At 44.5% G+C, this 23,757-nt stretch overlaps 1 protein-coding gene and 1 long non-coding RNA gene across 4 annotated transcripts in view; both read left to right on the forward strand.

Moving 5' to 3' along the window:
* Positions 1-23,757, forward strand: part of LOC147211341 (rho GTPase-activating protein 6-like) — a 66,202-nt gene that overhangs the window by 23,457 nt on the left and 18,988 nt on the right. The window contains exon 1 of one of the 3 annotated variants that reach the window (XM_086126172.1): positions 1,431-1,756. The exons of the other annotated variants lie outside the window; for them this stretch is intronic. Within the exon in view, the coding sequence (XP_085982298.1) occupies positions 1,715-1,756 (42 nt within the window). The 5' untranslated portion in view covers positions 1,431-1,714. Of the gene's footprint in view, positions 1-1,430; positions 1,757-23,757 lie in introns of those variants that run through there. 3 annotated transcript variants of the gene reach the window in all.
* Positions 9,094-11,950, forward strand: LOC147211342 (uncharacterized). Its single transcript, XR_015102531.1, has 4 exons — positions 9,094-9,750; positions 10,048-10,178; positions 10,711-10,816; positions 11,594-11,950. It is a non-coding gene; the product is annotated as an uncharacterized LOC147211342 (long non-coding RNA).

Here is a 23,757-nt window from a genome sequence, read left to right on the forward strand (position 1 = left end):
AATGTACTGTACACACCAACAGATGTGTTTTACCTGTGGGTCATCACGATGCACCATGAAATAAAATGATTTGTCCAAATGAGGCAACAAAGGCATGATACGTCAAGAGCATATTTTTATGCAGGCCCCCTTGACTGTTTTACAGTTCCTCTCAGTATATTATCTCGTATCTGTAGATATCAGTGTCAAGAAACTGTTCTACTACAAACTTCTTGGCATTCTTTAAATGGTTGTGGTACTATCTGATAAGGAGGAATTTGGCATCACTTCTTCTTTTTCAAATGCTGAATGAGCACTTCTCTATGGAGTAACTCCACTTAGCCTCGGTGTCCTACATGCAATGTCTCCATTTGCTTGGCTCGTTCTGTTTTTACAAGCTTTTACAGCTTGCAGAGGCTTTTGACAGATTGCCCAACATCGGTTCCACATCAACAATTGCATTAACCAAACAATGTGCTCCCTCTTTCAGTCTTCCAGTTGCCTGCTTCTCTCATGAGCCTTTCTATGAAAAAAAAAACAACAACAAAAACAATAAGAATAAAAAGAAGGCAGTGGGTACAATTATCTTTGTTCATATGAATTTATCTTATATGAATTTGTATTTTGGGAAATATAAACTCCTACTTTGCATTTTGTTTACACATTTCCTTCTAATGTATTGAGAATTACTGCCACACCAACAGGAGCAATAATTCAAGCATTGGGCCAGATACATTTAAATCCAAATTCCCCTGTATGGTATGATGCAGCCTAAAATTTATGCGAGCTTCCCGCCCCTTGTCACTGCCACATTGTATTTACCAGTGCCAAACGCAGTGAGTATGAAAGGAAACGTCTTTTGATAGGCAGACCTACAAAATAAAAGCATATCGCGTTATTGCGGTTAAGGCACGATAGATATGTCTGCACAATTAGGTATGCCAATCTATTTGAATACAAACTCCACTTCTTTGTTGGAAAATATCATTTAATTGCTTTTTTAAATTGACATTGTCAGATGTGTTCTTTTTTCATGAATTCAAAAACATTTGTAGTATGCACATTTCTTTCCCCCTAATTTGCAATATTAAGGTTAACTCAGGCGTAATAGTCATACCTTTTTGTATTATTTTGTGTACTTTACCATGACATCATTGATAATAACATTAATTATAATTGTGTTTTTTCCTTGCTAATCCTTTGTTTTCTGGCAGATGATAGTAGCAAAGTAGTGCTTATAGTATTTATTGGGTTGGGCAGAATAAAAAGTTGTCCTATGTTAGGTTTGTATACATAGAAGGTGTGTGTGATGTCAACTTTAGCGGGACGCGGCGGTTTTACTGCGAAAGTACCGAGCAGAAGTCGTATTTCAAACGACGTGAACTTGTTGCGGGTATCTGCCTTCCCCCGCTGGTTCAGCATCTTGTCCTCGAGAGAGTCCAGTCAGCGCGTAGTATGCATCCGTTACGCGTGATGCACGTTGCCGTCCGGGATTCCGACACAACCATCTGACGGTTGTAGAAACAGCAACACTAGTCTATTCGGCGCCACACAGTAGAGTGGGGGAAAACGTGCAAAACATGCTCTGTGTGGTTGCAGAAGGGAGATAAGCAGAGACTTTTTTACGCTCATGTCTGAAGCGCGCAAACTTATTTGGACTTAACACTTGGAAGCAAGATCTCGTCTGTTCTACATCCACTTCGGACGGTTCATTTGTGGATATTTGTCTGGGGCCATGGGAGACGCTGTGTTCCTCGACAGGCAAAATTCCTACCTCGTAAGTCTTGCCATGTGTACGAATTGCTCCGACACGTTTGTGTTGACCCAGCGTCGTGTGCTCCCTGTCACAGCGCGTGCGTGATGAAAAACACCACATTTTAATTGTGCTTCTTTTTCATTCGATATGACGGTATCATGCATTTCAATTATATGCCGCTCAATTTATATAGTGAAACCGAATCTTGATTAGACTTTCTAAATGATTACCTTCCACAGAGAAATGACACAAACTCTTCGTGGTGAAAACTTGCATATGTGGTGTTTACACCACTTGCACAGACCACACTTGTTTACTGGTTTCAAGCGATGTCAGTTTGCACTAACTGCACAGCAGCGCGGCCAAGAGCCACAGGTTGTTGGCGGTGTTCGACAAGATGAGGGCAAAACAGACACACAGGGGTCAAGGCCAATGACATCATTTGTAAAGTGCAGAGAAGCGACAGGTTGCCTGCGCAGCAGGTTGGTCTCATAACAAGGTGGGAAGGCACTTGCAACTACGCTCACAGGATGGAAATATGTTATTTTACCTTTAAGTCAAAAGATCCCACTTGTTGAAACTTGACTGTTTGAGCTTGGGAAAAAGAAAAAACACATCTATTTTAGAGAGTTAGACAAGGTACAAACAGCTATCAGGGGTGAGTTTATTACATAACAATAAATAAATAAAGAATGCATGTCCAATGTGGGTAGCTTTCCGATTGCGTTGTGCCCCATTTTGATCTGAAAATCCTTGTTATGAAATAATGCTTATGTTTTTTTATTTTTTATTTTTTTTCCAAGATGGCGCCCGAGTAGGCAGCCTTCGGCACGTGCTCTTCAAGAGCCTTGCTTTTTTGTTCTTTTTGTCTTTTGTTTTGTCACCTGTTGTTTGTTGTTTCATCGTGTGGACCTGATATGGACTGTTTTCAGCGTTTTTTTGGGCCACGACATTCGTCAAAGGAGAAGTATCTGTGCTTGGTGGTTGCGCCTTCTCGGCAGCAAGCCTGTACCAGCACAGATTTTGATTTGGAGGGATGTCGGCGCCATTGACTGTCGGTGCTGGACAGACCTGGGGCGCTTGTGTTTTTTGCGCCTGTAATGGGCAGCATTTTTCACAACCCCGTTTTGTTCAGTGGAGATGTCGGCGTTGGTGCGGCTGGATGGATGGCTGCTGAAGTTGAGGATGAGGAGAGAGGAGCGTTGGCGCAGAGCGCCGATGCGTATTTGGAACCGAGAGTCGCCGCTTGGAATTGAAATGGATTTCCATGGGACAGGAGAAGTGAACCAATCTCTTTTTTCGTCAATGGATGCTACAGCTTCTTGTTGACTTTGAAACTTAGCTTGTAGCCGACGTGTGCACATTTTGAGCATGACGTCTCTGTTCCACTGGTTAAAGGACACTTTGATTCTCTCCTCTTTCATCTCAAACTGCTTCAAACAACAAAGCGTGTGACGGAAAAGTGGTTAGGACTGCACGACTGTCCGTGTTTTATGTTATGTGTTGTGTTTATTTCTTTTACTTTTTGTTAACTGTTTTGTTAAGCGCTTTGTTACAGCTGCCGCTGTTGTGAAAGCGCTATATAAATCAGCATGTATTGTATTGTATTGTATTATGTTCAACTTGGATTCATGTACTGACATTACCCCAAGTTATTCATATACTGTATTTATTATTAGCATCAGTTCTCCTGAATCCATTTCTGAACTCATCTGAACTTAGTGCAAAAATGCGATCAGATGCAGCAGGCCTGGAGAAAAGTGTTTTCATAAATGGAAGGTTACAACGCCGTCACAGTATGGCAATAAATAAACTCCGACAGGAGTTGATAAATATTTTGAATTGTAGTTTACCGGAGCGGAGTGGCCTTGAAGCCAGAGAATGTGCGTGGGATGATGCGTGGCAGCACCTCATGATTACCCGACTGCAAGTGTTAACCCCTGGCTATGATGCAGCAGCCTGCGCATTGGTTTACCACGACAGTTTACCTTGTTTCTTGGAGGAGTTGCACTGTATTATTATTATTATTATTATTATTCCATCCATCCATCCATGTTCCGATCCGCTTATCCTCACAAGGGTCGCGGAGGGTGCTGAAGCCCAAAATACAGAAACATGTACTTGTTTAGATTGTAGATTTAGATTGTCTGCAGGTAACTAGCTTGATCAAATGCATTCCTAAATATGATTTAAAATACCAAATGGCTCTCTAAAATGACTTTTTTTTCTCAGTACATGTTGATGACCAACCTAAAGTACATATCAAACATCCATCCATCCATTTTCTAATCTGCTTATCCTCACAAGGGTCGCCGGCTTGCTGGAGGCTATCACAGCCGTCTTCGGGCAGTAGGTGGGGCACACCCTGAACCGGTTGCCAGCCAATCGAGGGGCACACAGAGACGAACAACCATCTGCGCTCACACTCACACCAAGGGACAATTTGGTGTGTTCAATCAGCCTACCATGGATGTTTTTGGAATGTGGGAGGAAACTGGAGTAACCGGAGAAAACCCACACAGGCATGGGGAGAACATGGATGGATGGATCTCTCCCTATAATTGAAGTTATATCAAGTTCCACCACATCCGCCTCACAGTACAGAGGTGGAGGGTTCGATTCTGGCTCCGGGCTTCCTGTGTGGAGTTTGCATGTTCTCCCCATGCCTGCGTGGGTTTTCTCCGGGTACTCCAATTCCCTCCCACATTCCAAAAACAACAGGTTAATGGATCACTCCAAATTGTTCCTATGTGTGAGTGTGAGCGTGGATGGTTGTTTGTCTATGTGTGCCCTGCGATTGGCTGGCAATTTCAACAAGTGCATGTTTCTGTATTTTGAGCATTAATTATTTAAAATTTCATGGGAGGACTAAATGAATGAATGATCAACAGCAGACGCTGACATGAATGACACATCACATCAAATGGCCCGTCCACACAAATTAAAACGAAAAATGAACAAATACGTGCCAGAATTCAGTTCCATGCATCCATCCATTGTTTTCGTGTTGCTTATCCTCTCTCATGTCATGTGTGATTTGGAGCCTACTATAGCTGACTTCATGTGAGAGGCAGAATACACTCTGGACTCATTCGCAATCAACGTCAGAACTGTAAGGCAGATGTGCTCACCACTCATATGCTGTTCCACATTCTTAAATTCCATCTGCTAAAATTCCTTCTGTTGGACTCATAAAAACAACTCGGATCCTCTCCTCCTCAGCCTGGCCCCCCAGAAGACGCGCCTCTTTTGGTAGTCATGCTGCTGTGGAACTCGATGTTCAATTATGGGGAGAGATCCATCCATCCATGTTCTCGCTATGCCTGCGTGGATTTTCAACGGGTACTCTGGTTTCCTCCCACATTCAACAAACATGCATCGCAGGTTAATGGAACACACTAAATTGTCCCCAGGTGCGATTGTGACCGCGAATGATTGTTTGTCTATGTGTGCCCTGCGATTGGCTAGCAACCAGTTTAGGGTGTACTCCGCCTCCTGCCTGAAGACAGCTGGGACAAGCTCCAGCAAATCCACGACCGTTGTGAGGATAAGCGGATTAGAAAATGGATGTATGGATGGATAGTTGACTAGTTTCATTTGAAAGCCTAAACCAGCGGGTGGCATCTTGGCCTGCTCCCACACTCCAAGTGGCCCTCAATCAGCTCAATAACCGATGTTTTCTCTTCCATTTCAGCTCAGAGTTTTATAAGTAATAATATTGTTCACCGCTGAATGTCACCTTGTAGCACTCCTGCTTCTCAATCTTCATTCGAGAATAAGACTTTTTTCTGAAACGCAATTTGATATACCACTGTAAAACCCGATGAATTGTTTGTGCACGAGCTGTGGGGTTTATTGTATTGTACACAAGTCTCAGTCACATTTTCATATTTACAATGTGAAACACAACATTTAATCCACCAGTTAAAACGCCCATTCGACGAACTACGGGGAAGAAAAACACACTTAAACATACCGATTAATGTCCTGACTATGGAAAAAAAAGTGAGTATTGGATGCCGCGATGTATGCTGGAATGTGAAGCGCGGCTGATCTCAACAAAGGTACACAGTGTTTTTTTTCCCCCTTCACAAGGAACATTGACAGTCTGTTTAATGTGCATGAGGAGTTGTGCCTCGTACGTTCTCCCAAAATATGGACATATTTATTAATTGCGCTGCAAACATTTTGTTTGGCGCCTTTACAAAGCAGTGTGAACTGCCCAATACTGCACCGCGTCATACCACCGCTTCATTTGAGGATATTAAATCATGGACAGGACAACTACCGGTATATCACATTCAATTTGTGTTAGTTAATTGAAAAAAAAAATAGTTCTTGCTCTTAGTAATGGTTTGTTGTTTAGCAGTTTTGCGCCAGCTACGAATGGAGGTCTTGATGCACGAGAGCACTTTGCCCTGGAGAAAAAAAAAAAGGTTGTTTGTTGCAAACTGTCATCGCGTTGTGGATCTTTTATACATGTATTTGAGCATGACATATATTAAGGTGCTTGATGTACATTGGTTAAGTAAAATATATATCTGCACATAATTTGTCCATTTAACCCTTTCAGGGACAGTGGTGATTACAGTGGACAGCTTCTCATGTTATCAGGTTACAGGGTGCATGAAAGGGATAAAAAAAAGGCATTTTTATCATATGTCTGGTGAAGATGTTCACTGTCTCAAGTGGCCTTTGGTCAAGCTGATGAAAAGATATGACCTGTCCACTCTTGAAGTTGTCCATCCCTGATCCAAACGGGTATATAGAAAAGAAGACAAAACAAAGGAAAGTAGTAATGCTTTTTGATCCTTTAGCACAGTTTACTATACATGTTCAAAAAGGAGCCGGAAGAAGCAACAAAGTAGCATTCGACACACAGAGCTGACTCAAGCCTCACAGCAAATGGAAGTGGCTCTTCTCATTCTCTTTAAATTTAGCGGGGGGCGGGGGGGAGAGTTGAGAGGCTTTGACATTGTAGAAGCACCAACTGATTTTCTGGAGTGCATGGAGGAGATCAAAGTGCGATCGTTTGTAAGGAACTGCAGTCAGACCTCTATTGGCACTTCCACCCCGATACTTGAAGTCTATGTGTGACCGCCAGGCCCCACCCGCCCCCTTCGTCCCCATAGCTGAAGGCAGAGGGGGGTTTTTAAAAGTATTTTAAAATAATAATAAGGACAATAATGCATGCACTGATTTGATTTCAACAACAATTCAGAAGGTTCAATGCTTACTGACGTCATATTTATGAATGAAATATGATGACATCCACCGCATGTCTGGGGAGGTCACAATCTGTCTGCTTGCACCACAATCAAATACACCAAAATTGCATTACACCACCTGCGCCAACACTTAGACATGCTTCCAGCGTAACGTAAATAACGTTTCATATAATTTCCGTGACCAAATGGTCACGTGCATCGGGGGCTGGTTTAAAAAAAAAAAATGTCCTCGGCCTGCCGGAATTCCCATCACAGCGCAGAGACAAACATGCTATGGGAAGCTTGTAGCAGCACAAAATTGAAGTTGCAACATTTAATAAACGCTGGAATAAACCGCTGTCTACAAATATAGAGCCCACTGAGTCGAAAAGCACAACAATAAACGTGCATGCCGAGAAGCTAAACAAATCAAGCCCACGAATGAAATCACAGCTCTTGCTCGTTGTGTACAAGAACTGCACTGAGCTGTGCAGAGTAATGTTTGCACTGCCACAACACTGGAGGTGTTCACACTTAACCACCGATATTACGGAGAGTCAAAATAGATCATCGTGGATTGCCAGGGCAACAACAGAGAAGCTATTGTCTTTATTACACGCCAGTCTTGGATCACATTAATTTAATGCAGCATTATTCTAGCGCAGTGGTTCTCAACCTTTTTAGAGGTACCAAAACAACCAGTTAATATGCACATTCACCGAACCCTTCATGAGTAAAAAATAAATATATATACAGTATATTTAAATAAATTCAAGATGTTTAAAAAAAATGTGTTTATTAAAAACAGAACAAAAGTAAATAACATTTCAAGAGATAAGTTTACTTTTGTTTTTTTAATAGTACGACATACTATCACGTTGACTACTAAGCGTACTAAATTTCCCACAGCACTGATTGGACATGCAACGTCATGTGATCATCTGCAGCCAGTGATGACTAAGCGGGCGTGTCATATCTAAGTAACACGTTGAGTCGCGTTGGCAGACGCTCCGTCGAACGCCTGAGACCGACTCACCGAACCCAGGTTAAGAACCACTGTTCTAGTGAATGTGTTGCTGCCTGAACATCTGTCCGGGCTGCCAATCACATCCAGGAGGAAGTGAAAAACAAGTGAGGACCGTGACATCGATGCTGAGGCATCAGTCACATGCGCCACGTGGTGTCGTCTTGTTACACAATGACAGCACCGAAAAGCGTTAAAGCGGAAGTTAAGTCCAATATTTTCTTTGCAGTGACGTGCTCTATCGCTCTCCACCATTCTAAACACGGTGTTCTGACGAATATTGCGTTGGTGGAGTTGGAATTCAGCAGATCTGTAAATCGACCCTCATTCATGCAATTTATGCAGCACTGCCACCTGCTGTCAAGTGAAAATGACTTTGAAGTACGAGTTCGTTCTTGCGAACGTCACAGCTCGCCTGTTCTCTGGGTTTGGTTGGGTGAGTCCGTGGCTACTTTGACGTCGGTTTCAGTCAACAGCAGGTAGTGATAGCCCCCTGAGATAGATAGTAGGGTCACATAAAACACAGTGCAAAGATTTTTTTTGGACTTGACGTCTGCTTTAAAGAGGGATCATCTTCGAGTTTTATCGCATTTATGGATTGAACTCCTAACACTCAGTCAGCACATTTACTGCGCAACGAAGCAAAAGCTGTGCATCGGAAAATGGGGCACGTTGCGGCAGACGCGTATCTCTGAAAAGATTGATCACCCATCTTAATTTAGAGATGTGTCTTGGAATCCCGTGTCATTTTGCGTCTGTTTCGCATCACCAGCCACAAACAGAAAAAAATGCCTTCTCTTCGTGCGGCGTTTGTGTTTATAGACGTCCCCAAATTCTCCCTTTTTTTTTTTTATCCCACTTTGACGTCACACATTTCACTGTGCTGCGGCTTGTCTTCACCTTGATGACACCGATCTCGCTCTTTTCATCGTGAGCCAAATATTATTACGTTCCTGTTGTCTTTCTACTTTCTGATGTGTTTATTTTACTGCACGGCCGCTCCCAGGGCAAATAGCGCTGGCGGATTTTAAAACACACGCACACACACACACACACACACACACACACACACACACACACACACACACACACAAAACGTCTTACTGCTTTATTATGAAAGGAGGACAAACACTCCATTTTCCTTTTGTTCCCAAATAAATGTGTGTTTGTGTGTGTGGGTGTGTGTGTGTGCGTGTGTATATCATCAGTCAACCATGTGTCCTCTTCGTGCTGTGAGTGTGTTTACACTGATCACAAGTTTTCTGAATCATACTTTAACCTGGATAGAGCAGCCAGCAGACTTAATGGTAAGACTGCAGTGCCGGTGCTCTGAATATGTTTTCTCACCTTAAAACTTCAAGTGACAATCTGTAAGGGGTAAACGTGACTCCTTTTGAATTTATTGAGCGGGTACTTGAAGGCGTCGTAGCTGTGGCCGCAACTGTGTAACATTGCAGGAGTTTAGGAGTGCCTCTTGGCGTTTTCACTCCGAGCTAGCTCGTCATGACAACACCGCCCATCTGCAATTCTCCTCACCAGGACCTGTTGCATGGCGGTGCAGTAGGGTGGGGTTGAGCAGTGCTTGTTTTATTATCAACAACCAAAAACAAGTCCACCCTCCTTGAGAGTTGTCTTTTTATGGAGTTGGAGGAAGGGTGCAGTGAGGAAAAAAAAACAGAGCAGAAGGAGGAGAAAGTTCTCGAGAGGATTTACATGTTAAGCTCTTGACCCGGTTTTTGAAATAAGTTCAGCAGAGGCTGTTGGTCGGTAAGCGCGAAAAACAGGTTAGCTACGTTTCCGCCATTGTCTGTCTTTGAGACGCAATGTTGTTACTGTATCAAGTATAGGTTTGATCTCCGTCGCCGTTCTGTACATCGGTGGGCCTTTCTTGCCGACCTGAGGAGCACAACCAAACCAAAGTTTGCCCCAGCTGTTATATGTCACAGTATTGCATTTCCACATCTGGCACAATTTAAAGAATCAAACCAAGTGCATAGGAATCCAGAAGTGACCTCACGGGTATGCGCAAAGTTTCTCTCCAAATAATAACTTCAAGTTTTCTTTGTGTGAGAAATTTCCAGGAAGTCTCGCAACTCACAAAGGGCGGGCGTTACGGATCGTCTGCCTAACTGCTTCATGGTGTTTGCGGGCCAAAGGTCACGGAGGAAAATGGTCCTCGTTGCTCACTCACATCTCAAGCCCCAAATGCGTGGTCTGTACGAAGTACATTTTATTATTGCCATAAATCTGCCGCTTTATAAGGGTCACATTTTGGCTGCCTACAGCATTCCTACGACTTAAAAGAATAATGCATCTTCTCACTTGCACAGTCAACAACATCACTTCTGTTAATGATTTACCGATTTAGTAAAGGGCTTTTTTTGGACAATGTGTGTATGCAATGCGCAATCAAAATGTCCTTCATGATGGCCTTTTGAGAGAAATAATGTATGTCTTGGGGCCTCTACCCACCAATCCGCCGTTGGCCAACGTGGCCGACTGTCGCTTTGGCCCACTGGCCCGATCGAGTGATTGTGGTTCACGCTGTAACAGGCCGGCCCCGACGTCGTCTACTTTTGCGCACGCGTTTGAAGTGATGCCCCTTTACACCCGGAATTACGGGGGTTGCAAGCAACTGAAGCAAATCGGCTTCATTTTCACTCACTTGATCACAGAATGATGTTTGTTGCAAAGTCGCAATTTGCATTGCTGTCGTCTGTCCCTTGTTTACTTGCTGGTGGAAGAAATACCAATGCGGCGGCGGTGCAGGAAGATTCAAAACATTTCACCTCCACGGAGTGCTGTCGTCTGACGCGATACGCAGTCTTGCTGCACTTCTCTTGGCAAACGGTAAGTGGGCTGAGCTTCAAAACGATAACACAGATTCACTTTGTATACACATCAACAACATTTTTGTTTCTTTACTTTTCTGAAACACGAAATGACATTACAAGCTCGAGTGAAGTGCTCAATGGAAGGATAAAAATAGAAAATTTGAAACGTCATTGCACAGTGTAGCAGCAAGCAGGTGATACATTTTCAAATATCAGGGGAAAGCGTCAGCAGCCTTTCGTACCAGTTCTGAAGGGAATTGCCAACAGTTCGTCCCTCTCCGGCAGTGTACTAGGTTTTGGAAGAGAAATAGCTAACGGCATGTGTGACACATTGCCGTGAAAAATGATTTGCCCCTCTTTTCAAATTCTCATTTTTTGCAGTTTCCCACTTTAATGTGCCAGATCATCAAAGAAATGTAAAGCTCAGACAAAGATAACCTAAGTAAACCTAAAATGTTTTGTTTTTACACACAGCGCCATGTAGGTTTGGATTATTATTATTATTATTTTTTTTACTATTTTGTGCTGTTTTTGACCGTTTAAATTTTTCTGATAATGAGAAACATTGAAGTCTGACAAACATGTACAAAAATAAATCAGGACAGGGGCACAAACACTTGTTCACGTGACTTTATATATCGAGCCAATATGTTGCAACAATGTTATCATCTTCAATTTGCCGTTGGAAGGACTTTACCAACAAACCGTATTTTACTTCAGGGATTAAGAATTCCTGACTTTGATTCTGCAATTAGCATTCATGAGTTTTACATTGTGTTTTCTTCTTTTTCAGTGCTGGAGACATGAAGTGACCCCGGCAGCATTTCAGATGGGAAACGTAAACATTTGCCACCCGGCGGGAACTGGATCAACATTCTACAATGAAGAGAACACATTTCATATACATATGATGCAAAATAAAACTTGGCCTTTTTTCCTGACAACGGTGTGTCATATTCAAGTATTAAAACTGTAACTAGCAAGACTTTTTCTCTTGTATAGGAAATCAAAATGTTTTGTAACACAACTAGATAGCTTACAACAGTACAACGTCACATCGTTATCTGCTTTAGAAATTAACATTTGTGATGTAGTTAGCAGGGGTGCCCAAGTCCAGTCCTAGAGAGCCCCAATCCACTCTGTTTTCAATGTCTCCATTCTCCAACACACTCAATTCAAATGATCAAAAAGCTCATCAGCAAACTTAACGGAAGCCTGATAACGGTCTTGCTCATTTGAATCAGATATTTCAAACAAATGTTCCAAGTGTGTTTGCATGTCACCTCAAATAATTTAACATTTGAAAACTTGTTTCATTAAAACTACCAACATGGAAACAAAATTCAGTCATTCATGAAAGAAGGAAACCGAGTTTGAGTGTCAAAGAGACAACTCATTCCAAAAAAAACCAAACGTTTTTCTTATCTTATCCCTTTCAGGGACAGCAGTTACTACAGTGGACAGCTTATCATGTTATCAGGTTACAGGATGCATGAAAGGGTTTATATATATATATATATATATATATATATATATATATATGTGTGTGTGCGTGTGTGTGTGTGTGTGTGTACACACACTCACACATCCATCCATTTTCTGATCCGCTTTATCCTCACAAGGGTCGCGGGGTGTGCTGGAGACTATCCCAGCTGTCTTCAGGCAGTAGGCGGGGGACACCCTGAACTGGTTGCCAGCCAATCGCAGGGCACACAGAGACGAACAACCATCCGCATTCACACAACACGTTGCCTAATGTTCATGCTCTTGGTTTTTCTAAAACAAATTTGCCCTTAAAAGAAGAAAAAATGGTCGAACAAGAAAAAATAGCAAGAAAACTCACAAATTAGTGAGCCACAACTGCATTACATGAAGTAATGGTCACAAATGTGCGATTGAGTGAAGCAAAGCGTGAAATAGCGAGGGAGCACTACTCGATACAGTAATTACTTTGTAATTAATGCATTTTTCGAGATAAAATAAATGAAATGAGTACTTAAACTAAACCGATGGATTTTTTGAACTTGACCAATTAAAACTTGAAATAACATTGACATTTCCTGTCTGGGAGGGCGAATCTTTTGAGGAAAAGCACACAAATCGCAGAACTATGCAGATACAAACATGTAATTGCTTAGCGTGTGTGTGCGTGTGTGTGTGCGTGCGTGAGTGAGAGTGTGACCCGAGAGTTCAAGAGGCCATTGACTAAGACTGGATTAGCTGCTCTCAAGGCTTCCACTGGAATGCAAGGATCAACAGTGCTTGCGCGCACACGCGCACACCCACATTTTTGTGTCGCACTCAAACAGCCACTATTTACCCACTAGTCTATAAGAGTCCATTAATGGCTGCGAGTTCTTGGGAGGGCAGTTATACAAGGTCAAGCGGTGTTGTTCATGTATTATGTGTGTATGTATCGTTCATGTATATATTTATTAATCTTGGGAGTCCTGGCTACCCCAATGAAAGAAGATTGAGATGTGGGTTTGAATTTCTTGCCTTGTTGAGTTGAGGCTGTAAATTGTGTGTGCATATTGTGAGTGCGAAGGGTTGGGCTACATGTGACAGTCCTGTCATTGATGAGTTAGTCAGTCCAGGATGTTTATCATCTCCCACCGGAAGTCAGCTGGACTTGGCTTCAGTTTCTGGTATGGAAATAGTCAGAAAATGCAGGTTTTATTCTTGTGTGTGTGTGTATTTGCAGTACCATAGAACTGTGAAGCTGTTTTTAAAATATTTAGTCCCCTTCTTTGGCTGAATTAGGTGACCCGAATATGAGTAAATGTTTCAACAATGTTGCTGTGTCACCACGCACCACTGCACTAACTACGGTAATAACTGTGGGCACAATTACAACTTGAACTACAGTCACAATAAGTAATACAGTATTATTAAATCAGTAACTACTGTAACTGACAATATCCAAATCGCTCAGTTTTAGTTTCAGTCGTAATGTTATCGTCAAGGCAGAAATCATAAAATTCTGCGGAAAAAAATAAATATACTGTATATATATCATCCAAACCTATTGTTATATAACCAGAGTTTATGAATGTAGCTTTGCAGTCAGTGTGGCTTTCTTATATGTACAGTATATTCAATAACTTATCTGAACTCTTTCAACTCAGGTGAAATTAAAACGAGGAACATACTCCCACTTTGGCCACTTTTAAACAGTAATGACAGCCATGTTCTCCTTCCTTCAGGAAATCACTAATAGATTAGCACATGTACACACATCACTGGGCATGAGTGGGCGTGGTGAGGTCTCCAGGAAGTTACACTTGGCTAAAACTTCCTGCACTGTACCACCAAGTTTGGACTACTTGGACTTAGCCGTCAGTTTTATGTCACACATCCATGCCAAGGTTCAGCAGAGAAAAGTGGCCCAGAAAATTAAAAAAACACTGAGCAAGAAAGACGCCTTCTCATTAAGGCCACTCCTATCCTGTCTGGAAGAAATCAAAACCTGGATGGCACAAAATTTCTTGAGATTCAATGAAAAGAAGACAGAGGTGATATTGTTTGGTCCCAGTGGCCCTTGTACATTCCATCCTGTAGACTTGGGCCCCCTGTCTCCTTATCTTAAGTCAACAGTCTCAAACTTGGGCCTTAAACTGGACAGTGATTTCAAACTCGATCGGCAAATTAGTGCCGTTGTTAAATCCAGCTTCTTTCACCTTAGACAGCTGGCCAAAATAAAACCTCTCCTCTCACATGAACACTTTGAGACAGTAATTCATGCCTTTGTCACATCCCGGCTCGATTACTGCAATGCCCTTTACTTTGGAGTCAGCCAGTCCTCCGTTAAGCGCCTTCAGCTAGTCCAGAATGCCGCTGCTCGCCTCTTGACTGGTACTCGTAAGAGGGAGCACATAACTCCTACTCTGGCATCCCTTCACTGGCTCCCCATTCATTTTAGTTATTTTCAAGATCCTCTTATTTGCTTTCAAATCTCTGAATAATCTCGCGCCACTTTACCTCTCTGAGCTCATCCGCCCCTACACACCTGCCCGGCGCCTCAGGTCTGTGGACCAGACTTTATTAGAAGTACCAAGAACTAAACTGAGGCTCAGAGGGGATCGAGCCTTTTCTGTTGCTGGTCCCTCTCTCTGGAATGACCTCCCACTGAACATTCGGCAAGCCTCCTCGCTGCCCATCTTCAAAACCCTCCTCAAAACTCACTTGTATTCTTTGGCATTCGACTCAGCATGACTTAGATTTGTTCTTGGTTTTACTGTTTGGTGCTTTCTACCGCCTTTATTACCGATTTGTCTTACTGTTTATTCCATCCATCATCTACCGCTTATCCGGGGCCGGGTCGCGGGGGCAACAGCTTTAGCAGGGAAGCCCAGACTTCCCTCTCTCTAGCTACTTCTTCCAGCTCTCCCCGGGGGATCCCGAGACGTTCCCAGGCCAGCTGGGTGACATAGTCTCTCCAGCGTGTCCTGGGTCTTCCTCGGGGTCTCCTCCCGGTGGGACATGCCCGGAACACCTCACCAGGGAGGCGCTCAGGGGGCATCCGAATCAGATGCCCAAGCCACCTCATCTGGCTCCTCTCGATGTGGAGGAGAAGCGGCTCGACTCTGAGCCCCTCCCGGATGACCGAGCTTCTCACCTTATCTCTAAGGGAGAGCCCGGACACCCTGCGGAGAAAACTCATTTCGGCCGCTTGTATCCGGGATCTCGTTCTTTCGGTCACGACCCATAGCTCGTGACCATAGATGAGGGTTGGAACGTAGATCGACCGGTAAATTGAGAGCTTCGCCCTTTGGCTCAGCTCCTTCTTCACCACGACAGACCGATACAACGTCCGCATCACAGCAGACGCTGCACCGATCCGCCTGTCGATCTCCCGCTCCCTCCTGCCCCCACTCGTGAACAAGACCCCAAGATACTTGAACTCCTCCACTTGGGGCAAGATCTCCTCCCCGACCCGGAGGGGACACTCCACCCTTTTCCGACTGAGGACCATGGTTTCAGATTTGGAGGTGCTGATCTTCATCCCAACCGCTTCACACTCGGCCGCGAAATGCTCCAGTGAGAGTTGGAGAGCCCCGTTTGAAGGAGCCAACAGCACCACATCATCTGCAAAAAGCAGGGATGCAATACTGAGGCCCCCAAAACGGATCCCCTCAACGCTTCGGCTGCGCCTAGAAATTCTGTCCATAAAGGTTATGAACAGAATCGGCGACAAAGGGCAGCCTTGGCGGAGTCCTACCCCCACTGGAAACGATTCCGACTTACTGCCGGCAATGCGAACCAAACTCTGACATCGGTGGTATAGTGACCGAACAGCCCGTATCAGGGGGTTCGGTACCCCATACCCACGAAGCACCCCCCACAGAACTCCCCGAGGGACACGGTCAAACGCCTTCTCCAAGTCCACAAAACACATGTAGACTGGTTGGGTGAATTCCCACATACCCTCGAGGACCCTGCTAAGGGTGTAGAGCTGGTCCACTGTTCCACGGCCGGGACGAAAACCACACTGCTCCTCCTCAATCTGAGGCTCGACTTCCTGACGGACCCTCCTCTCCAGCACCCCTGAATAGACCTTACCAGGGAGGCTGAGGAGGGTGATCCCTCTGTAGTTGGAACACACCCTCCGGTCCCCCTTTTTAAAAAGAGGGACTACCACCCCGGTCTGCCAATCCAGAGGCACTATCCCTGTTGACCACGCGATGTTGCAGAGGCGTGTCAACCAGGACAGCCCCACAGCATCCAGAGCCTTGAGGAACTCCGGGCGGATCTCATCCACCCCCGGGGCCTTGCCACCGAGGAGCTTTTTAACCACATCGGTGACTTCAACCACAGAGATAGGAGAGCCCACCTCAGAGTCCCCAGGCTCTGCTTCCTCCAAGGAAGGCGTGTTGGTGGAGTTGAGGAGGTCTTCGAAGTACTCTGCCCACCGATTCACAACGTCCCGAGTCGAGGTCAGCAGCGCCCCATCCTCACTGTACACAGTGTTAGTGGTGCACTGCTTCCCCCTCCTGAGACGTCGGACGGTGGACCAGAATTTCCTCGAAGCCGCCCGGAAGTCGGCTTCCATGGCCTCACCGAACTCTTCCCACGCTCGGGTTTTTGCCTCGGCGACCACCGAAGCTGCGTTCCGCTTGGCCAGTCGATACCCGTCAGCTGCCTCTGGGGTCCCACAGGCCATAAAGGCTCGATAGGACTCCTTCTTCAGCTTGACGGCATCCCTTACTGCTGGTGTCCACCAGCGAGTACGGGGGTTGCCGCCACGACAGGCACCAACCACCTTACGGCCACAACTCAGATTGGCCGCCTCAACAATAGAGGCACGGAACATGGTCCACTCGGGCTCAATGTCCCCCGCCTCCCCCGGAACATGGGAAAAGCTCTGTCGGAGGTGGGAGTTGAAACTCCTTCTGACAGGGGATTCCGCCAGACGCTCCCAACAAACCCTCACAATACGTTTGGGTCTGCCAGGACGGACTGGCATCTTCCCCCACCAGCGGAGCCTACTCACCACCAGGTGGTGATCAGTTGACAGCTCCGCCCCTCTCTTCACCCGAGTGTCCAGAACATGCGGCCGCAAATCCGATGATACAACTACAAAGTCGATCATCGAACTGCGGCCTAGGGTGTCCTGGTGCCAAGTGCACATATGGACACCCTTATGTTTGAACAAGGTGTTCGTTATGGACAATCCGTGGCGAGCACAGAAGTCCAATAACAAAACACCACTCGAGTTCTGATCGGGGGGGCCGTTCCTCCCAATCACGCCCCTCCAGGTCTCACTGTCATTGCCCACGTGAGCATTGAAGTCCCCCAGCAGAACAAGGGAGTCCCCAGCAGGAGTACTCTCCAGCACACCCTCCAAGGACTCCAAAAAGGGTGGGTATGCTGAGCTGCTGTTTGGTGCATATGCACAAACAACAGTCAGGACCCGTCCACCCACCCGAAGGCGGAGGGAGGCAACCCTCTCGTCTACCGGTGTGAACCCCAATGTACAGGCACTGAGCCGGGGGGCAATGAGTATGCCCACACCTGCTCTGCGCCTCTCACCTTGAGCAACTCCAGAGTGGAAGAGAGTCCAACCCCTCTCGAGAGAACTGGTACCAGAACCCAGGCTGTGTGTGGAGGCAAGTCCGACTATATCCAGTCGGAAATTCTCTGCCTCACACACCAGCTCGGGCTCCTTCCCTGCCAGAGAGGTGACATTCCATGTCCCAAGAGCTAGCTTCTGCAGCCGAGGATCGGACCGCCAGGGTCCCCGCCTTTGGCTGCCGCCCAGCTCACATTGCACCCGACCCCTTTGGCCCCTCTCATGGGTGGTGAGCCCATGGGAAGGGGGACCCACGTTGCCTCTTCGGGCTGTGCCCGGCCGGGCCCCATGGGTGTAGGCCCGGCCACCAGGCGCTTGCCAACGAGCCCCACCTCCAGGCCTGGCTCCAGAGGGGGGCCCCGGTGACCCGCGTCCGGGCAAGGGAAACCTTGGTCCATATATTTTGCTCTTCATAAGGGGTCTTTGAGCCGTGCTTTGTCTGGCCCCTCACCTAGAACCTGTTTGCCATGGGTGACCCTGCCAGGGGCATAAAGCCCCAGACAACTTAGCTCCTAGGATCATTGGGACACACAAACCCCTCCACCACGGTAAGGTGACGACTCACGGAGGGGTTACTGTTTATTGTGCATGTTAAATTGCTCCATGTACAGCACTTTGTATGCAGCGATGGCTGTTTGAAAGTGCTCTATAAATACTGTTGACTTGACTTGACTTGACTAGAAAATTGTTAAATGCTCTAGTTTTCACTATTTTCCATTTGTGATACACTGTGACCTTTGATGTCCTGATATGATGTCTGGATTCTCTGGAAGAATTTGCTACCAGTAGCAATGATCATGAAGCAAACTTTCTCAATTGATCAACGTCCCACTTGTACGTTCCGTTGAAACTGTGATTCAAATTTCAAAAAGAGAGTTGTTTTACTGTCCACAATAAAGTACATTGATCACTTTATTTTCAGTGGACGTAGACGCAGACTGAAAAACAATGACCAATTGAGTGTTTCATCCGTCATGTATTTATGATGTAGGGCTGTGTGGCCACAAAGCTGTCGTTATTTTCATAGCTTTTCCTTTTCTCAAGCAGTGGTTCCCAACCTTTTATGGCTTGTGTGCCCCCAAACTATTTTGTCCGACCACCAGAACCCCCTAACTCTTAGCCTGTTGATGATTCTCCAAAATTACAACGTAACACAATTGATGATGAAATGAAAATCAGTTCATTTTGTTTCCTTCATACAAACATTTAATTCTTTGGTGTTCTCTCCTTTTTCATTCAAACATAAAAATGAAAATTGTGTTGCCTTGAAATTAAATCAGTAGCATATTAAATTTGCATACATTAAATCAAAGTGAAGAATAAACCTGCCTTTGTTACATCCCCCTCCGACACGCGCCTATTGTGATTTTGGCGCGGTTGTGCCTCGGGGTATTGATATGGAGAATACCTTGGAAATTAAATATTTCCAAGTATCCCCATTGTGTCCGCATACACTGTGTACGCCTGGCTGGGAAACACCATTCCAAATGAATAGCTCAAGCTTCTTCACAGTACAATAATCTCTAAAATCAAATCTGAAATCATCTGAACTTGCACTGTTGGTCAGCGTTGGGCGCGTGCAGTAAACTTTCGTCATTTGCCAGCTTGCCCCTCCGTCAAGGATAACAACACGAGGATCTTCATTGGCCCTAATCCTCTTCCGTACGCAAACTTGTCACATTGCGTGCCAACATTAACAATATATTTGGTCAATTTGAAAATTATTCAGCATGCAAGGCTTGAAGATAATCACATTTCTTTTGTTGCCATAGTGACCGCAGATAGTCTTTATTAGTTCGAATATTGTTAGCATATCCCAGACACCTCATGTGTTGTGTTCGTGTGCATTCTGCAAACCGTACAAACGTAGGGGGGGCCATAGAGCAAAAAAAAAGGGCCATTTTTTTTTCCTGCTGCTCTAAGCTGTTGAGAGATGCTGTCGTGTGACCACAGCTCAGCTTTAACACTGTCATCTCCACCATCAAAATCATTCAGATTTGGAGGAGTGGACCAGTGTGCCATAATCCCACAACTCTTTAACTACCACACAGGATTAACAGGAAATTGATTTGAGAGGGAGGCGGGTGATGTGGCACCCATGCGTAAAATAGAGTCTTAAAGGGACTTTTCTCTGATCCTGCTGTGTTAAACGGATACGGTGAAAGAAGATCAGAGGGGGGAATTGCAAGGGAATGTGATTTACTTTAGCTGGCTCATGTTCCTGCCACTGCAGTGAAATATAAACTAAAAATGCCTTAATAGGATTAACATAAGCTTGAAATCAGTGAAAAAAAGAAAACAAAAAAAAAAACTTGCCTATTGAGGTCCCGAAACAGAAGGCACTGTTAAGGCATCAATATGGTGACAGCACTCACACAAAATGTAATGCAAGGTCATTGTTTTAAATGACACTTGCTACAAATGAACACAAGATACATGTGTGTGGTTGAATTATTGCAATCACCACCAATGTCCGCTTCATGCTTTATCTTTCAAGTGGGATTAATTTAAAGTCAAATATGAAAATAAACATTAAAAAAATAGTAACATTGTTACTCTAAAAAACTTTGCTCATGCAAGACGATCTTGAGTGGTCTACTGTCTTCTATTCCCAAATCTGCCCCCCCCGCTCACACATACAACATAACCATTAGGCTTTACACGATCAAAATTTTCGGGACCGGTCATCATTTGGCGGTCTAAGAAAGAAAATGCGAACCTGATCCAAAAACAAGATGGAGCAATATGTCTGTTTAAATAACTTGTTTATTCATTTACTGCATTATTTCTTTATCTTATTGAAAAGGAGACCGTAAATAAACATTGACATGTAAATATGACAGATTATAGCTGTTGACGAGTTTCCATCTCTCGTCCCTTGGCATGTTGTTCAATTTTAAATACAATTGTGCCCTGTTTACTGAGCATCAACAGAAGTTTTCTCAAGCATTTTTGACAATATTGAACAATCTTTGCAATGCCCCCAGGAAGGGAAGTAGGAGGGGGGGGGGGGGGGGGGAAATCCAAGAAAAACATTTGAAAAACAAGCAGAACTTGATTTTCACTAAAAATGTAGCTGCGTTAGAACGGAGCAATAGAAAAAAACCCCAACTAAATTCTGTATCTGGACCCTTTTCAAAATGATTGCAATGAATAATTTCATAAATAAGTTCATAAATCCAATTTCACTGGATTTATGAACTGTAACTTCAGCATGGCAGAAAAGAGTGAAGCGGTACCCTGAAATTGTACATACAGCTGTCCTATACTGTATTGCTGTACATGGGACTTTGACATCCAAATCTTTGAAAGCAGTGAAAGCATTATGAAGAGTTGTTTCATGAAGTGACACTTATTTATATATCTTTATTGATTTCATAAAGACAACTTGGCAACTGTATAATTCTGGACAATAGGGAATGTGCATTGTGTAGTGATGGGTCCAGCGACACCGATGCGTTGACGCATGCGCCGGGCACACAGAGCAAACCACGTGTCGGTGCATGTGCTGCTTCATTACGTCACGTGATTGACACGTGAACTGCACCGGCGCAGTTTAGACTGCATCGGCTGCGTTGAAACAGTCCAGGCTGCTAATTGACACGTGAACTGCACCGGTGCAGTTTAGACTGCATCGGCTGCTTGGCACAGTCCAAGCTGCGCCACTTAGTCCAGGGGGCGTCGACTCAGTGCAGGGGGCGTTGACGCAGTAAAAGCCCGCACAGTGTATCCTAAGGAAGTGCGTCTGGCAACACGATGCCGATTGCCGAAACAAGCCAGACCCTTTCTGTTTGCTGAGAATTGTATTCAGATTTGTTCAATAAAGATTAAAAAAAACAAAATAAAAAAACAAGTCATACCTCACCCTCGCTCGAATAAAAATATATGTTTGGGCAATACGGAAAACACACTGATTATCAGAAAAAATGTGTCCGTCTGACTTCGAGCGTCATGTCGGGTGTCATATAATATATGAGAAGTGCTTTATGAATGTTTGTACTGTACGTCATACTCCAGTTGATTGAGAGGTCCCGCCTATAAGGGGGAGTTCCAGAAAGTGACTGCGAGTGAGCACACCACACGTTTGATGACTCTGCCACGTTGCTATTAAAAGTCACATAAAACGTAAACCTCGTCTGCTGACCATCATTACATTGGCTAGGCTAGTTTAGCTGTTGTCGTAGTTCAAAGCTTAATATGTGGCGTGGGTTGGGTCGGCGCCGCGAGTACGTGCTCGCGCTCACACGCTCACAGCAGAGAGCAGCAGACTATCGACTGCTGAGACGCGCTTCACTCGAGTGACGTTGCTACAGTACGTGCATATTATGGAGCAGCTTCCGCACAAATACAAATTGTCCGCCGTGTAGAGCCATTTTGATCTCCTTTTGGAGAATAAGGTATTTATTAAAATCTCCTTGTCTCTCCAAGTGCCTCTCGGATTTTTGACATGTCTTATTCCATCGTGTGTGTGTGTGTTCTCCACAACAGGGGAAATAGCATGCATTAAACGCAACAGACTGAAATTTAAAACACTGGAGCATCTTATTTTTCTAAATCAAAATTTGTGAAGACAAAGCCCACAAGCATCCTCATTCACATGATTTTCACATTATTGAAACACATTGAATGATACAATATGAATGCATGGATGTGAATGATATTGTCAAGGGTCAATGTCATCTTTATTGTCAAATATGCTTTATGTATGACATGCAGCATAGATGAAATTTCTTCCTCTCAATCCTCAGTGCATACATGCATGCAAACATGCTGTGCATTAAACACACACAGCTAAGAAAGGATAGCAGCTACACTGTATAAAAAAGGCATGTAATCTGAACAGTATAGACAATATAAACAGCATAAGCAACAACATAAACAATGGCGCTTGTGGCTATTGTGGGTAGAGTGAGGTCGTGCATTGTACACACGTCATCATCAAATCAGTTTGTTCAGTCTGTCAAGTGGGTTGGCTGCAGGGATTTTGAAGGTCCAGCAGGTGGCAGTGGTCAGCGACACAGTATCAGTACAGTATCAACACAGTGTGTCATTGTGTCGACACGCCTCATATGAAAACGCCACAATTCCATTGTGGCGTTTTCATATGCGACATTGGGGAGCCTACCGCACCATTGTTTAAAACAAAAGATGTGTTCTGTTGTTGGGTTCCCTCTAAATTAGTGTTGTATTTAGCCATTAATAGAGATAATGTGTCACGTTTTGCGTAATGGTAGATGGAGGACTGAACAAAATGTATGAACAAAAAAACACTTGCAGGGTACACTGGAAAAAACTCAAATACTCAAAGTCCTGGAAATCACAAGAAACCAAAGTAGCAAAAAACCTATGACAGAAACAAAACACAACAGGGGCAGACAGACACACACAATGATCCAACAAAGACTGCCAGCACCCAGGGAACTAAATACAATCAAAGTGACGAGACAACGAGAAACACCTGGACAAGACACAAAGGGTTGAGGGAGATGATTGGTTCAACACGAGGGACACGGATGACGAGAACAGGTGGAGACAAAAAGGGCACATGAGAGAACAAAACCAAATGTAAGCTAAACAAAAACATAATATAACGGAGTTAGTGTCTTTGAAATATGCGTGAGAGGTGCGGGGGGACGAATTAGTCACCGTGCTCGTGGGTGGTTCGCTTCCTGTAAATGTCTTTTTTGCAGCGTAATCCAAAACTCGGAAGATCCTGACGACAACAGTATGTCGAACACGGGGTGTTGTTTCTGAGCCAAAATAAACCTTTCAATCAACAAAAGGAGCCGGTTTCCTCCCACATTCCAAAAACATGCATGGCAGGATGATCGAACACTCAAAATTGTCCCGAGGTGTGAGTGTGAGCGCAGATGGTTGTCCGTCTC

Source organism: Hippocampus guttulatus, chromosome 1 (genome assembly GCF_054856545.1).
Source record: "Hippocampus guttulatus isolate MCC_2025c chromosome 1, RoL_Hgut_1.0, whole genome shotgun sequence".
Taxonomy (NCBI): Eukaryota; Metazoa; Chordata; class Actinopteri; order Syngnathiformes; family Syngnathidae; genus Hippocampus; species Hippocampus guttulatus.